The 16,558-nt window shown below is 50.3% G+C and overlaps 1 protein-coding gene across 1 annotated transcript in view; it reads right to left on the reverse strand.

Moving 5' to 3' along the window:
* SFSWAP (splicing factor SWAP) overlaps positions 1-16,558 on the reverse strand; it is a 50,883-nt gene that overhangs the window by 16,948 nt on the left and 17,377 nt on the right. The window contains exons 7-11 of the mRNA XM_061561118.1: positions 16,190-16,312; positions 15,272-15,434; positions 9,019-9,427; positions 8,063-8,194; positions 4,361-4,454 (exon numbers count right to left, since the gene is read on the reverse strand). Coding sequence (XP_061417102.1) covers positions 4,361-4,454; positions 8,063-8,194; positions 9,019-9,427; positions 15,272-15,434; positions 16,190-16,312 — 921 coding nt within the window. The remainder of the gene's footprint in view (positions 1-4,360; positions 4,455-8,062; positions 8,195-9,018; positions 9,428-15,271; positions 15,435-16,189; positions 16,313-16,558) is intronic.

The raw sequence follows: 16,558 nt of genomic DNA on the forward strand, positions 1-16,558 counted from the left end.
GAACAGGAATCGAACTCGGGTCGCCGGGTTCGTATCACAGCGCGCACTATCGCTCCAACAGATAAACACACACACGCGCGCATAAAGACACAGCACGCGACCGCACAGCGAAAGCAAGATTAATAGAACTAAAATAAATACCTCTCTGCGAGAACTAGCCATGACTGAGATTTCATACCGAGACCAGATCTGCTTGGATTCCTAAAAACTCCTCTACGCCAGCGATCATTACTTCTCATTAAAACACAAAAGTATTTTTTTCTCCCCGAGTGCTAGAGAGAGAGAGAGGCAGCGTGGTGCCATGTCCGTCAATCACGTGGCCTCTGGGGGGGGAGGGGGGGAGTGGGGGGGTCCGTGTACAACAGACGATGCTTTGCAGCAATTCAACTTAAAAAAAAAAACACCCAACGCAAGACTTTTTTTTTTATCTTTGACGAGTAAAAACCCCACAACCTCCCCTACCTCGGCGCGCGCACGGGGGCTTGTTTTATCCTGCGAGCATTACAATTTTGCAGCAGGCTCATCACTAAGCAGCTGTCAGGCAGCCCAAGACCCGCCCCACTGCCTTCCTGTGAAAAGAATTTCAATAACAACGCCGCTGGATTTGGTAATTTAATCTGCGATCCTTTTTTTGTGTGTGCGTGCGCGTTAAACTTGCACGTCAAAAAACGATGCGTGTTTTTATTATTCAAATGCCGCTTGTCTGAAGCAATCAAGGGGTTTTCTGACGACGGTAAACAAAGCGGAGGACACAGACGCATGGGTAAAAAGGGCACAGCACGTTTCGGGGGGCGGGGAGGCGGAGGAAACTCATCATATTGCTTAGGACAACTCGGGGTGTGAGTGGATGGGGGGGGGGGGAACACAAATGTCAACGCTTATCAGAGTGTTATGGTGTTGATACGTTCACTGTGCATGCAAAAGTTTATCCCTAAACTAACACAATGCAATCGGCTGTGTATCGTATAAAAAAAAGTGAAAGGGTACGCTTGTGTCAGTTCGCACGTAGCTTTCGCTGGTTCAAGTGACATTACCACACACCCACACAACGGAAATTTGATAACACCTCCAACACTGAAATAAACACAGATATGCGAGGGCTAAAGGTTAAGGCGTATTAATCATCCTCTATCAAACACCGTGTCACAAAGGCAATGAGCAGGGCACCGTCGCTGGCAGATTCCTATAACCGATGGTCCCGCCGGTTGGGACAAACTGCGCCAGAGAATTTGCAGACGAGAGAGAGAGGGGAGTTCACGTGGCATTCAATGCCTCCGTCAGCAGAGGCTGGAAGAGCCCAGACACACTTGACTCCCATCTGCCGCCAGCAGGAACAAAAAAAAAACTCTTCACTGCAGAGTGGTGTGTGCGAGCGTGTGCGAGCGTGTGCACGGGCAGTGCGGTGCAGATTGGGGTCCTGGTGTCTGTGTGTATGGGTAGTGCGGTGCAGAGTGGTGTGTGCAGGCGTGGCAATATGGGAATTCGATGTTTCTACTGATCCGCATCGTCAGTTACAAGTGGTATCAGAACCTAGTCTGTGCCTCCCCTAGTTCGACTCTGCCTCAAATTAGTCATCGATGCAGTGTGTACATACCGGCGTGAAGTAGACAAAGGTGGCTGGCTATACTGCTGACCACACAAACCTCTATGTGCCACGCAGTCCACATGGCTATACGGTGTGTGCACGTCTTCGGTTGCGTGCCAGTTTGATTCCTGCCCGCAACCAACATCAGTGGCGATTATCAGAACCAGCGCTGGGCCTTCCCCTTGGCCAACTCAGCCTCAAAGGAGTATTTGGCGTGGTATGTAAACATCGCCAACGTGGGAGGACAAACGGTTTGGCCCGGCATACCGCCGATCGTGACACTATTTTTGTGTGCCGTGCTGACCGTAAATAGGCACTCACGAACGGCACTTGCCCCAGCGGTCTTTGGACAAGGCTACACGAGGGAGACCTTTGTCTTTTGTGCGAGTGTGTGCGCGAGAGATGAAGCGAGCCTGTGACCTGTTGCCGGGATGTCAACATGAGGCGCTCATCGCCCGGAGGGATAAGAGGAGTTTTGGCGCAGAGCGGGAGCCTGGTCAGGAGTGGGGCGTGAGCAGGGAGGGGAGGGGAGGGTGGTTACAGGATGGATGTGGTCGTGGGGGTGGTGGAGGAAGAGGGTGGAGTGGGGGGGGGCTGCCCTTATGAACACATGGAGAAGGATAAGAACTAGGTCTGAGTTGGGGCGATCTCAGATTACGAGTATGCAGCAACTTGCGATTGAGTCATCAGTAGCGGCCATGCTCTATCCACTTCCCGACATGCAACAAACTTGAAATTTGGCATGTGGATAGCTTCCAGAATGTACATAATGCAAAATGTATAAAAATGACTTTTGTGTCACCCGCATGCGGCAGCGTCACGAAGTGTGCCTGCTGACGTCACGCATCGCCCCCCCCCCCCCCAACCCTCCGCGTAGGGCGTCTATTAATCCAACACAAGAATCCAAGTCTCGGGCGAAGCCGGGTAGTATAGATATTTATGCATATGTAGTATTCTTGAATGAGACCGAGACTTCGTAGAGGCCACACGCTTTTATTCCAATAACACTAGTCCTCAGGACTCACTGGGGGAACAGTCCAACCACACAACCTAGGGAGGTACAGCCTCCGGCTCTATTCTCATTACTCTCCTTCCCTAGCCTACAGCTACTCTGTTACTCTCCTTCCCTAGCCTACAGCTACTCAGCCCACTCAGTTCCAGCGGGGCGGCATCCTCGAGGCTTGGGGGTCCAGGATCTCCGGCCGCACCTCCTTCAGCTTCTCCTGAGATCGACCCCTCCGCTCTCCGGGAGCCGTCTTATATCCCCTCTCTCTGAGGGGCGGGGGTGTCTCGGGCCCTGGCTCTCGCCAGCCCCCTCCCCTCAGAGCGGTTCCAACCACCTCTCGTCCCTGTCGGTCCGGACCGGTCCAGACCGGTACGTACCTCTCCCCTAGCTTGTGTGACCTGTGTGACCTGTGTCAACCTTGGTGTCAACCTTGACCACCACACATATATTATCAAAGTTTGTTTGCATGTTCACCACATTAATGCAGACTTGATTCCTTGAAAAGGGTTTCTATTTGGTGTTTGAACATCTTAACATCAGAGTTTTATTTCCAGAAAGGGTCAAACCTATTCTTATTTTTCATACTTTTATATTGGCAAAAGGTCCCATGATATAGCTGCTCACCCCGAGCTATAAATGCTCTGATACGCGTGGCATTGTCTTTGTCCCGTTTGTCTTTTGGCGTTGTTCTCTGGTCTGACAAGGGTGGGACTCGGCCATAAAGAAGGCTTCTCTGGTGTAGGTAGGTCAATCAGTTTCAAAGACAAGGCATATATTATCAGACATTGTTTGCATTTCACCACAAGTACGTGGGGCTAACGCAGTTAATGCAGACTTAATACCTTGCAAAAGGCATCTATTTGGCGTTTGAACATCTTATTCTGATTCGGATCAACGAACAAATGTGTATAATCTGCACACTCGTGATCACCTAAGTTGTAAGAGCTGCGCGTTTATAAATTTACTTATTCACTCCAGGAGATGGCTACACACAACTAACTCGTTGGTGTGTTTTTCAGGTTGTACCGCGTGATGTTCGTCGCACCGCTCGGGGTTCAACCCCGCGCGCCGAGAAATTATTCGCACGCGCTGGAAGCTTCACGAACAGAAGAAGCTCTCGGCACGCGGATCGAAACGTCGGACATCGTGCCGAAAGAATGCACGACCCGAGAGCACAACGATCGCACACACCTCCGATTAGACCAGTTGGCTGCATACGGTGTGAAAGACGTTGAACATTCATGAAAAGTACAATCACAAAATCCTACGCAGTGCTGTGCACATTGCTACCGTGCAAAGTGCAGTGGGCTTTTCCCATAATACTATTGGGCCGAACTGAAGTTTCTTTGTTTATTTATCATGTGCATATTTTAAACCAAATGGCTTTGGGCAGGACACATCGGGGTGATAGCCGGTGATCAAGGCGAATGAGGGAATGGCAGCCAAAGGACGGAACTCACCCGAGAATACATCCAAGGGGGCGCGCGAATAAAAAAACCATCTGGTGTACAGGTGCCCGACGGATCACTACGCCACGGCACCGTGCAGGATGGCGACGGCTGCTGAGGAAGCCTTCATCCGGCAGTGGGGATTGAATACAACTGCCGATGATGATTTTGACGAGACTGGATATAATGACTAAAGCTATTGATGCGGTGGTGACACCTGACGGTGGACCGCAAAACAGATTTATGAACCTTGTTGCAAAATGCCCGGCGGGCGAGCGGGGGAAGAAAAAAAAAACGCCACGCTCGTCGCAACGCACGTACCGTGAGAGGCAGGAGGCCATGTTTCTCCACAAAGAAGTTCTTCTTGAACTCGTAATACGCGTTGTACGAGTGCCAGGACTGCAAGAAGTCAAACCTGCAGCAGGAGGGGAGAATTGCACCGGTGAGACACGCCGCCGTCGCCACTAACGCCGCATGGTCGTAACATAAAAGTAAATCCACAGGGCCCCCGTGTGGCCAAAACATCGCTCGGGGGGGCTGTGGGGGGGGCGGTGGGGGGGGGGCGGTGGGGGGGCGGTGGAGGGGGCGAGTGCGAGACACCACACATCTGCCAAACGGTGACGCCTCCCCTCCCGGGAATCGCTGCGCCGCTTTGTGCCGGCTTCCTCCCGAGCCATCTCGGGACCAAGATAATGGTCTAAATAATACATTTGACAATTGCTGCCAGTGAAGCGCACGAACACGCACAAAACGAGAGGTGGCGGAACAACAAAAATAATTTTAGTGGGAGAAGCAGACACAATTGCGAGAGCAAGGGGGTGGGTGTTGTGTTACACATCGTTGGTGTTGTTACATATCGTATCGCTGCGTAGTTGTCGCGAGCAAATCGACGACGCCTGCAGGCCACATTTGTCGCGGTGTAGTTGACGATGCTACCCCTGGTCTACACGCCGGTCTCATATTGGCAATGCACCAGGTGCTGCGATTCATCAAACGAACGAAATAACAACCAGGGCTCAGCATAATCACTCGCGTAGTTGCGGAGAATATATATCACAAAGCAGACAAGCGGATAATACGTTCCCTTCGAATATCCGAGTGCATTCGGAGCAAGTGGCAATACTCCCGACTGGTTAAGACATCTCTGACTCTCATCAGTCTGTTACACAGGCAAGCTGCCAGGTATCCTGATTTACACGCAGTTTACAGGGGGAATCAGCCAGCACTTAACTATCGGCTCCGCTGCCAATAAACGGCATCTAACATCATTTGATGCCACGTTAATGCAGAGGGGGTGGTTTCAGACAACGGAAGATTATTATGATTATTTTGAGAGATATCCTACTTCCCCCAACATTACGACATTCAGTCTCGCTCGACGCTGGGCCGAATTCACAGAACACTTGGCCCTTTGCCCCCAACCGGACGAACAGAGAAAAATAACACTTCCAAAACGTGAACGGGATTCCGGCCTTTGAGATAATTGCTCGGAAAGTGGCCCAATCACGTCCCGATTTTGAAAGACAATAAGCAGGGTTGGGCTAGGGATAGTGGTCAGACCGGTCGGTGCCCAACTTTCAGAACCGGCTCCAGCTCCTCACAGATGGTGGGGGCTAATAGAGCTATAAACTATATTGTATCTTACAGGGTAAGGCCCACTGAGCTGTCTAGCTCTTTTTCAGACGTGACCTGCCCATAAATGATAGCTCAACAAAGTGGCTTATGATGTGCAATTTGATTTTAGCCAAATACTTTAATAGCATGTTTCTAAATGTGGAGGGAAAAACCAAAGGACCCGGAGAAAAATCCATGCGACCACGGGGACAGAGATATGGGACGAAACCCACAACCTCCTGTATATACAAGGCGAGGTAGTTAACATCTCATTACCGCAGTTTGTGGTGGGGGGGGGAGGGGCACTGTAACAATGATTCACCACGAAAGCGTGAACTTGGGTGGGGTGGGGTGCCGAATGGGCATTAGGTGGTGCAGTGTCCACCCCCCAACAGCCCTCTTTACACCGACCCTGCTGAAATTCACAACACGGGAAGCCCTTGGGGAGGCGTGGCTACGCGACAGACTCCCCTGCAGAAAATATGCACCGTACTTCTATGCTACCTGCAAAGGCCAACGTGGCACAGCATGGTCGAATAACCCCCACGAGCACTCGCACGGCGTGATGAAGCCCTCGCCCGAGCTGCATGCGTCCACTAGAATGCGTCCACTAGAATGCGTTCACTAGAACGCGTGCAAACGTGAATAAAGGCAACTTGCTTGTTGTTGATGATGATGAGCATTACAAGTCACGTGTTGGGACAAGGTGTCGCGTGTAAGGAAGCAACGATAATAGGGCGGATAGGCAAAAATGTGGTGTGGTATTTAGCGCTCTTCGATGAGGTCCCAGAGTTCGATTCCTTCTGGCCAAGGCTGTACAAGAATTTAACAATGTGCCCTTACATGGGTGTGGAAATGCATTTATTTGCAAGCCACGGCATAATATCTGTGTGGGCATTGAGTTACTGACACCGCCAAAGCTGACGAGATCATTATCAAGATTTCCGTGAAAAACCACGTCATGCTCTTAACTGCAATTTACACCGCGCAAACAAAAAAGTATTTTTTTTCCAGTTACTGTTGTGCACGAGACAGCGCCCGAGCGTCAATCGTCCTGCAAATATAACCTTCCGCCGCATCAATATTTTCTGGGCAGCGGGGGAAGTCCAGCGATAAAACGAGGGAATCTCACAGAGAACTGGGTAGCAATTGTCGTCAACAAACGTCACCACTGCTGTCAGCGAGTAACATCTCTGAAGCTCCGGGTTAGAAGCTGCGCGCGGACTCACAGCCGAATGATTCCACCTGGGACAACGGAAAGATGAGGCGGGCGCGCGCTCGCTTCCCTTTCAACGACTCCCCCACCCCCCCATCCATTCCCATCGCCTTCCGCGCGCATCAATAAAACATGTTCTCCACGGCGGCACTTACACATCTGCGGCACGCGGAGCACTCCATGGAGCACTCAAATAGGATTTGCAGTGGCGAGATTTAAGAATAGACCCGATACATTTAGTCGATCGCATTCTAAAGGGGGGGGGGGGAGGGTTTATCCACCTTTTTCCATAACACGAGGCAGATTATTTTTTGTTATTCTTTTTCCCCGCTCGTAGCCAGGGCACGCTGTGCCGCGAAGCGCGAACGCCGCGTGCCGTTTATTTCTTGTTAAATTAAGAATGCGTTGACGGACCGGCCATTTGCCGCTGCTGCCGAGGCCGTCGTTAATATTTTATCGCAAACGTTATTAGAAACGCGCAGTCATGATTACGACGAGATAAAAAAAAAATCCCCTAAATATTTTACGAAAAACAAAACACTTTTGAGCCGGATGTTTTCGTTGGGACGCCCAGCTTTCCCGCGTGTAACACAAAACATTCGGTCTCCCATTATTGGTCTATCGCTTACCAAGAATGCGTTATCTGGTACACTGTGCTCCACGTTTTTGTATTAATGTGTTGGGGGGGTGGGAAGTGTCTCATGAACCGTTTTACGCGAGTCTCGTTGAACTGTTTGAGTTCTTTTTCCCTCGCCACGGGACTGACTTTCCACAGCCGACTCAGGCCTTAGAACAGAGATGACAGCCACTCCCCATTGACCCCTGTGAGCAAGGAAACCGTCGCACCAACGGTCTCAACTCAATCACCAGAAATTGGCATCGCATAAAATTAATTTGGCGAAAGTCCGGCTTGGCGAGTAAAAAAAAAAAAACATCGGCTTGACTTCTCACAAGACAAACGTCACTCTCCCAGCGGCAGAACGGATGGACAAACGCTGTCCCCCCCCCCCTCCCACACACATGCCCACCCACGCCCCCCTCTCCCCCTCACGGTGTCAACCAGGTCACATTGAAGGGATCTCGGAGGTAGCTCTGCGTTATGCGCTTCCGCACCGAGCGGGGAAAAAAATCGTTAACGCCACGGCGGCTGGCGGCGGACGAGCGGCCCAAGGGCTCTGGACCGTTTCGCATACCTGGGGTCGTTCTTAGAGCGGACTCCGTCCTCGAACTCGAGCCCGTTCTTGGCGACGTACTGCGCCAGTTTGTCGATGACGGGCTGCACGTCGGGCGGCGGGGGGATCACGCTGGGGATCGCCGCCGTGTGGCTGCAGGGGGGGCGGTGGAGGGGGGCCGGGGGTGACACACAATATTCACCCGCACGACGCTAAAATTAGTTTGTCGATGAGTTTGTCGATGACGGGCTTGCACGTTGGGGCAGCAGGGGGATCACGCTGGGATGGCTGCACTGGGGGGGGGGGGTGAGGTAGGAGGTGGGAGGGTAATGGTGACACACTATAAAAAAAACTATTTTTATTTCACCAGGTAAGGCCTACTGAGCTGTATAGCTCTTTTTCAGAAGCGGCCTGGCATGATGTTGATTCTAAATGTGGAGGGAAAAACCGGAAGACCCGGAGAAAAATCTACACGACAAGTCGTCAGGGTCGGGATCGAACCCACGACCTCCTGTATACCAGGCAAGGTAGTTAACATCTCGCGTGGCCCCCACGCAAACATTCACTCGCACCACGCTAAAATTAGGGATGTAGCTCGGAAGCGCCGTAAAACGCGCATGCCGGCAGCTGTGTGTGGGGACGCAATGCCTGTGGATCAAGAACGTTGGGGGGGAAATATTTGGCGGATCGTTTACAAAACCCATCAGGCTGGGCTGCAAGGCGACCAGGAGAAAGGCAGCGCGATAAATTAATTTTTTTATCGATCTGCGCGAAAAACGTCAACGCGTTACCACCCTCGTACGAGTCGGGGATTTTCTCGGCAATCATTTTTTTTGTTTGTTTAGATTTGTGGTCGAGGCTCAGCGATGATATCCTGGATAAATAACGATCCCTTATACCGTTCTGACGAACAATAAACAATGTAAACTTGCCACTATAGCCACAAAGCGGCACATTGCCAGTTCGACCCCGGGTACCTCGTGGCCAAGGCGTCAGCCGTAGGGGTCACGATCGGTTGCGCCGAGTTCCTGGCACCAACGGAGCTGGCGGCGGTCACGACAATCGTGCCGGCGGCGGAGGCGGTGTTGGCGGTGTTGGAAGTGTTGGCGGTGTTGGCGGTGCTAGCAGTGTCGGCGGTGTCAGCGTTGTTGGCAGTGGTAGTCGTGTCCGTCCCCTGGGTTGCGTCTGACGGGAGCGAAAGGTATGACGACGACGACAGTGGCGGCGGCGCCAGCCCCGGCGGTGGCGGAGGGGCAAGCAGCGTGGTGGCTTGAGCACCGTACGCGTACTCGGACATCTTGTCGGCCGCCGGTGCCGGCGGCGGCGGCCCCTGGATGTACGTGCCGTCCGGCATCACGTAGTAGCCGTAGTACATCGCCACGGCCGCTGTGCACGCACGACACAAAGACAAGGATCAATCCTCCCCCCTCCCTCCAGGTATAGCCTCAACAAACTGTACAGGCAAGTGCTGTTAGTGAGTAGCACCTCACCTATGAAGGCCGGAACAGCGCACGAGGGGGTGGTTGCCTAGCACCACACCCGGATGCCTTTGTCTCCCGAGTGGCGATGTTTACACACCGCACAAAATACTCATTTGTGACCGAGTCCACTGAAAGGAAGCCCAGAACCAGTTCAAATAATCGTCGCTGGTGTGGGTGTCCATCACCGGAATCGAACTCGGTTCGCCGGGTTCGTAGCGCAACGCAATAACTGCTACATTACCGCTCCCGGCATTACATGTGTGTGTGTGTGCGACCACAATACATGCACACACACACATAATGAAGAGGTGCATTCACATTTACTAATACATTTATTGGAATCTTTCTCCAGATAAATCGTTTGAGATGGAACATCTCGTTTGCGAAAGTGTCCAGAATGTTGACTGACTTGTAATAAGAATTATCCGCGTGCCGAGTACCCGGGTTGCGGATTAACCGCGTGAGTGAAAAAAAAAACGGGGGGAAAAAATCACGGTACGGAATATTTCCCGCTCATTCGTGCGCCGGTTCTATTATTAATCGCTCCCTCACTTGTCACTCGGTGACCGATTAATATTCTAATTCAATACTAAAACAGGCGACGCATTCTGCGTGGGTAAACGATATCAACATGCCGGCATATCCTAACGTTGCATATTGCTTCGTACAAGATTCGTCTTTTAGTTTTACAGCCCGGCCATACCTCTCCACCATTGCCCCAGATAAATCGTGAGTTAACCTACTGTCAACACAACCTCCGTCGGGGGAAAAGTCAAGCTTCAAATGACATTTGTTTTGTTTAACCAGGTGAGACAAGGAATTAATGTTAGTTGTAAGATCGACATAAGGGCATTAGTTTACCTGTAAAAGGGGGCGATGATTGCCGTAAACAGTTTAACACGTCGGAGGCTTTCGCGATCAATATCATCCATAATACAGGTTTTTTGGGTTGGATCGCGTAAATATATAAATGTGTCGTTAAACCCGCTACCAACCGACACAGCCAATAAGTAAGGTTTGTCACGTAAACAGAACGTGACAACACAAATCTGGCTGCCGCCTGATGATGCCGGTTGTAATTACTGGCGAAACATCATCCTCAAGATTGTAAATGTTGTGGATGTGCTCTCCAACACACCGGTGTGCTGTACGAGTAATGAAATGGCATGTTCTGTTTACGTGACAAACCTTACTAATTGGCTGTGTCGGGTGGTGGAGGGTTTAACGACGCATTTATATTTACGCGATCTCACACAGATGCTGTGAACAGTATTTCCAAGTTTCACGCAAGTAGCAGTAGTTGTATAGTTTGTGGACTTTCGTATTGTTTGTTGATTTTTGTTGTTGTATTGTTTTGCTGTTGTAACATCTGTGAAAAAATAACTTCATAGCTCATCGTAATTCTCCAGGATAAATAAAGATTCTGATTCGGTTAAGCGAGGAATTACCGTGTAATAAACCAAATTGAGTCATCCGCGGTGTGCGAATTTTCTAATTTTGGACCCCCAACACCTCCTTCTCCGTGGGTGGTTCTCGCACCCCCTACCGGGTTATCATTGAGTCCTCTATCCCATGTTTCCCCACCACATCATTGCCTCTTCATATTTTATTAAGCACTGTGCATCGCGAGACGTGGTTGTGACCAAATAAAAGGTAGGCGCCACAAAACGGCAAGCCGACCGCGGAGATGGAGCGATGAGATTAGCTCGTGCGCAGGAACTATTTTGCGGATCGTCGCATCGCGAGGGTGTGAGAGATGGCGACGGCTTCGGGGGGGGGGGGGGAAAGCCTCATCCAGCAGTGGATAGCCTCACGGCTCGTGACCATCAAAGATGTTTCAGATTCACACAACAACCTTGTACCGGTTTCAACTTCACTGAGCCTTGTCAATGGCGGAGCGGCTCATTACACTGATGTCACTGCCAATGCGGTCCGATGTCGCCTTGTTTCGGCAAATGCTTCCCACAAACATTAGCGCAGAATCCTACGTTTTTAAGATAACAATCTGCAAAAGCCATTACGTTTCTCAAGCAACAAAAAAATCGCTAATAAAATATTAATGAGCAAAATGAAACATTTTTATTAGACAATTTAACGTTGGATATCAAGTGGGACGCAGGAGGGATTTCGAAGCGCATTTTTTATTTCATTAACAGCCTCCTCCTTGTCCACTCGGCGAAAGTAAAAAGCTTTAAAATTACCCCGATGCCACTCGAGCAATCCGCAATTTCCCCCCCAACACCCGCCCCCCCAAAACGATGAGAAGGCAACCACTTGACGAACAACGGCTCTCTTCCTCCGCAAACCAATCGAGCAAGTTGCGTTCAAGTGGTGTGCGCACGTGATAGGCGCGTCGTACAGGGCCCTTGCTTAGAATGCGAAATGCGTTTAAGCGGATGTCACGACGATGCCCGGGCTCAAACGAGCATCGAAGCGGTTGCTCTTCCCCCGTTTACAGGCCTGAGCCCGTGGTGGAAAATTCCACGTTTCTATGACGGCGGCGAGTCAACGTCGAGGATAACCACTTGTCAAGCCGGCAGGGATGATGGGCCAAGTCAAACTAACCATCATGTGAACTCGGGTCATCCTCGCTTTTGGCTCGCCATCGAACAAAGACGGTCACTGCATCGCGCGCTTTCAAATGCGATTCTGCGGTCGTGTGGAACGCTCTTCCTTACAACATTAGGAAGCCACTGGAGCTATGCACTTTTAAATCATACAGATTGAAAACTCATTTCTTGAGAACTGCTTTTTGTGTTTAGTTTGCCTCCCCCCAGCACCTCCGATTAGCACGGTTGGCTACGTACGGTGCAGAACAAGTTCAACATAAACCCCCCCCCCCCCACCCCCTGACTAGCATCTGAACTTTCAAACGTTAACTGACTGTGGTTGAACGTACATCTAGTGTAAATTGAAGGCAACGGCGAATTTATTATCAACGACAATGGCAGGTGAGATTCTCAGAAAGGCCGAAATATATCTGGAAGTAAAACTGAAGTTGAAACGTTGTCAACCAACCGTCAAAAAATCAACAACGTTTTCAAGGTGCTTGTCGACGAGCGGGTGAAATGTGGTTGAGAAAATAACTGTGGGTATTACTCCTGGAAATAGCAACTGACAAAACTGTCCCGGGCAAAGTAATATTTGAAATAGCTGACATGCCAATTTCTTTTTTAACGTGTTAAGAAGTGCCACACGCTCACCGGACAAAAGTAGTGGCGGACCAAACAGGCTCAACAACTTGGCCAACCCGGCAGGCTCAGCGTAACAAGCTGCCGATGAGACCCAAGGTCGAAACGGTCCGTGTTAACTCTTTGGTTCTTTCGTAAAGTCACGTAAGTATAAAATAAAATTAATTAAATCACGACGTTTCAGGGGCAACACAAGTGTCCGTCATCAGGTGGGACAACCACAGCAAGAAACAATTGCTGAAGTGGGCAAAAGGGCTGCTGTGACAGGAGGCTATATATGTCCGTGTTTGTTGAAACAAACAAACGCTGCTTTGAGAACATGAGAGCCAAGCCACAACATTTACAATCCGAGTACGACGTTTCACTATTAATTACAACTTGCTTCATCAGGCGACAGCCAGATTTGTGGAGAGGTCTTTGTACTTCGGATTGTGTCTATTCTGATGTCAATTCCCCTACATGCCCTCGGTGTGTACCTGAAGCATTTGTTCAATAAAAGACTTTTGGAAAAAGATATCTTAACTATATATATTTTACAAGGTAAGGCCCACTAAGCTATACAGCTCTTTTTCAGAAGTGACCTGACCACAAATGACAGCCCAACAAAGTGGCTTATCATTACCACGTAAAAATGTATAGCAGGCCAAAATAGTCCCAATGCATATTAATTGTAAATGTGGAGGGAAAAAAATGGAGGGACGTGGAGAAAAATCCACGCGACCACGGGGAGAGAGAGCATGCAAACCCCCATGTATACAGGAGCAGGCGTCAGGGTCGGGATCGAACCCACGACCTCCCACATACCAGCCGAGGGAGTAACATCTCCCCACACACATTACCAGTTCGAATTAACAAATAACGTAAATGGCGGTGTTCATCAAGTGGGACGAAAAATGCTTAATGTGCTCCGATGAAAAGAACATCTTCAACAGATGCACACCGCTAGGCGCGATATACTGCTTATAAATTATGTCGGCTCGGAAGAGAATTAGTCATTTTCTTATTAATGAAATTTGAAACTGTGGCGTAACCCTGCAGCCAACGGGTTCAAGCAGGTCAATAATATTTCATGAAAATAAATGACATCGTTAAAACCTGCCCCAACTCCCCTAAATATTTGACAGAAATACATTATGAGCCACTGGACGGACACATTTCGGACGCGCGAAACATTATGATTTTGGGGGAATGTCTAACTTCCAGCAGCGTCAAGATATAACAAAATTGGCCAAACCCAAAGAAAGCCACTGGGCAGCATTGATAAGGCAAACACACGCCAACGGAACAACACAACTATCGCTCAGAGATTTCAAAGAGGCTTATAAACCTGCTTGCACACGGCAAAACTTAAAAATATGGCGTATTCAAAAGAAAGTGTCCGTTTGGCGGCGCGTATCTGCGCAACGCAAGACAGGTATGTCCTTTAGGAGCGAGGTTTTCTTTACAGCCAGCCCATCGATGGACCACAACGCTGGCCGCTTCCGTATCGTTCGCTCGGTTGCGCAATCCGCGGTTCCGGAAGGTGGAATATGTCAAACGGTGCACGAAACGACAGCGGTCTGAACCTGCAGCGGCAGGACGCGTCGAGCACCGGCCCGCGCCGCCGTTTTAATGCGTTCACCACCTTCCTTCGCCAAGCGTTCGACAGATCGTCGAATCGCAACTCCCAAAACACCATCATCATCAGCCGTGGTCGATCCACTGCTGGATTAAAGACCTCCAACCCCCCCCCCCCCCCACCAAAGACGCTCTCACGATCCTGCGATGTAATAAACTTCAAAATCATCGACTCTAAACTTAAAACGAAACTTTTTATTTTACCAGGTATAATAGCTCTTTTTCAGAAGCGACCTGGACACAAAAGATATCTCAATGAAGTGGCTTATCATTATGTAGTACTTTACAGCAGCCGTATACTCTTAAACACATGTTTTTAAATGTGGAGGGAAAAATAAGAGGACCCGGAGAAAAATCCACGCGACCACAGGGAGAACATGCAAACTACAAATATTACAGGCGTCAAGGTCGGGATCGAACCCACGACCTCCTGCAAACAAGGCGAGGTAGCTAGAGGGGGGGGGCGGGCAGGGGGGCGTGGACAGGATGGATCCTCAGATACATTGTCGCTAGCGCCATCGTGGTGACATTTCATAGGTCAAGGGTTTCATCTTCTTGGTTCTTTCGGTAAAGTCACGTAGAAGGGAAGTAATCAAATAATAAAAATAAAACAAAATAAAATAATTCTCACGACGTTTCGGCCACAACGCAAGCAGCTGCCCTCAGGTGAAGAACAGGTCCCCGACAGACCTGGTCTTCACCTGAGGACGGCTGCTTGCGTTGTGGCCGAAACGTCGTGAGAATTATTTTATTATGTTTTATTTTTATTATTTTATTACTTCCCTTCTACGTGACTTTACCGAAAGAACCAAGAAGATGAATCCCTGCAGTCACGAAAGCTTTAAATCGAAAGGTCAAGGGTTACCAGTCACAAGGCAGTATGGGGGGGGGGGGGGGGGGGGGGGGGGAGGTCAACACTCGACCAGGTGAGAGAGCCTCACCTGCAGCGGACGCTTTGGTGGGCGGCGTCTCCTCCTCCTCCTGCTCCGGCGCAAGTTCAGTCGTCCGCTCCTCGTCCGCGTCGAACGGGGTGGGGCCCTTGTCGTTCGGCGCACCAGCTGGGACTGGAGGCTCGACGCCGAGCGGGGGAGGGGTTGTCGGTTCCTGGGTGTTGATCGAGTGACAGTCGCCCCCAAGGGGTTAACCAAAGATCCGTTCGCCCAACTCCACGATCCGATCGCTCGTCTCGATTCGCGTGTGGGGGAGCGGGGAAAGGCGGAAACGATTCCGTTGCGTTTTAACCCTTTGTGGTTGGTGAATAATCTGCAGCTGTGTGAACGGAGAGAAATCGACTCTTACGTTGTGTGGAATGCAGTAACTGACAGCCCCGCCAGGTCATGGACAGTCGAGTTGCAGTACGAGGGAAAAAAAAAAATATCTGTTGTTGTACTATACTTTATGTCCCCATATCTATGCTCCCCGCACCTTCGCCAACCTGCATTGACCAGCGTGGTGAAGTATGGTTCGGCCAAATAACCCCCACGGCCTGCATGGCTTGGGGACAGGGCCCCGTTCCAGCAGTGGAAGGATAAGGGCTTGCACATGTAAACACCTTGTAAGATGCATCAATCGTGAGCCTTAAGGAGTTAATTATAATCCATGAGACAATACACGTGTTCATTTTCTAACCGCGCAGGAAAATGCCACGTAAAACCTTTGAGGTTATGAATTTTCCCCTCTTTGCACAGAGCAAAGTGCATCGGAGAGTATTTAACTTTAAGAGATAATTTTCATCGTGGAAAGAGGAGAAAGGGAGAGAAGATCACTGGACAGAGAGAGAGAGCGCAAAGAAGGGAGGTCCACTGCACAGCGAGAGTGGGTTCACGGGTGTCGGGCGAAGAGAGGACAGTTCTTCTCACCGCCGGGGGAGCTTTGACTTTCTTGTCGGGCTGCGCCAGGGCGTCCGCAGGTTCGGCGGCGATCATGCGTGCTCGCAGCGCCATGGCCATGAGCGGGTGGTTGGGATCCACCGTCGTTAGGGGCTGCGTGTCGACGACGGCAGGCCGACCAGTTCACACACGCACGCGTTAGGCCATGCGACAGCAGCTGCCAATCATCATCATCGTCATCATCAGAAAGGCATAGGTTGACAAATCACCCTCACGTAGAACAGTTCTGCAGTAGTCTTCAAAGTCGCTGAGCTTTTCGGAATAATTTAAAAGAAATTTCTTCACATTTGCTGCCCTTCGTCAATCCACTGCTGGATGAAGGCCTTCCAATACCCTTGT

Source organism: Lethenteron reissneri, chromosome 27 (genome assembly GCF_015708825.2).
Source record: "Lethenteron reissneri isolate LAM-NWPU_2019-01 chromosome 27, ASM1570882v1, whole genome shotgun sequence".
In the NCBI taxonomy this organism is placed as follows: domain Eukaryota; kingdom Metazoa; phylum Chordata; class Hyperoartia; order Petromyzontiformes; family Petromyzontidae; genus Lethenteron; species Lethenteron reissneri.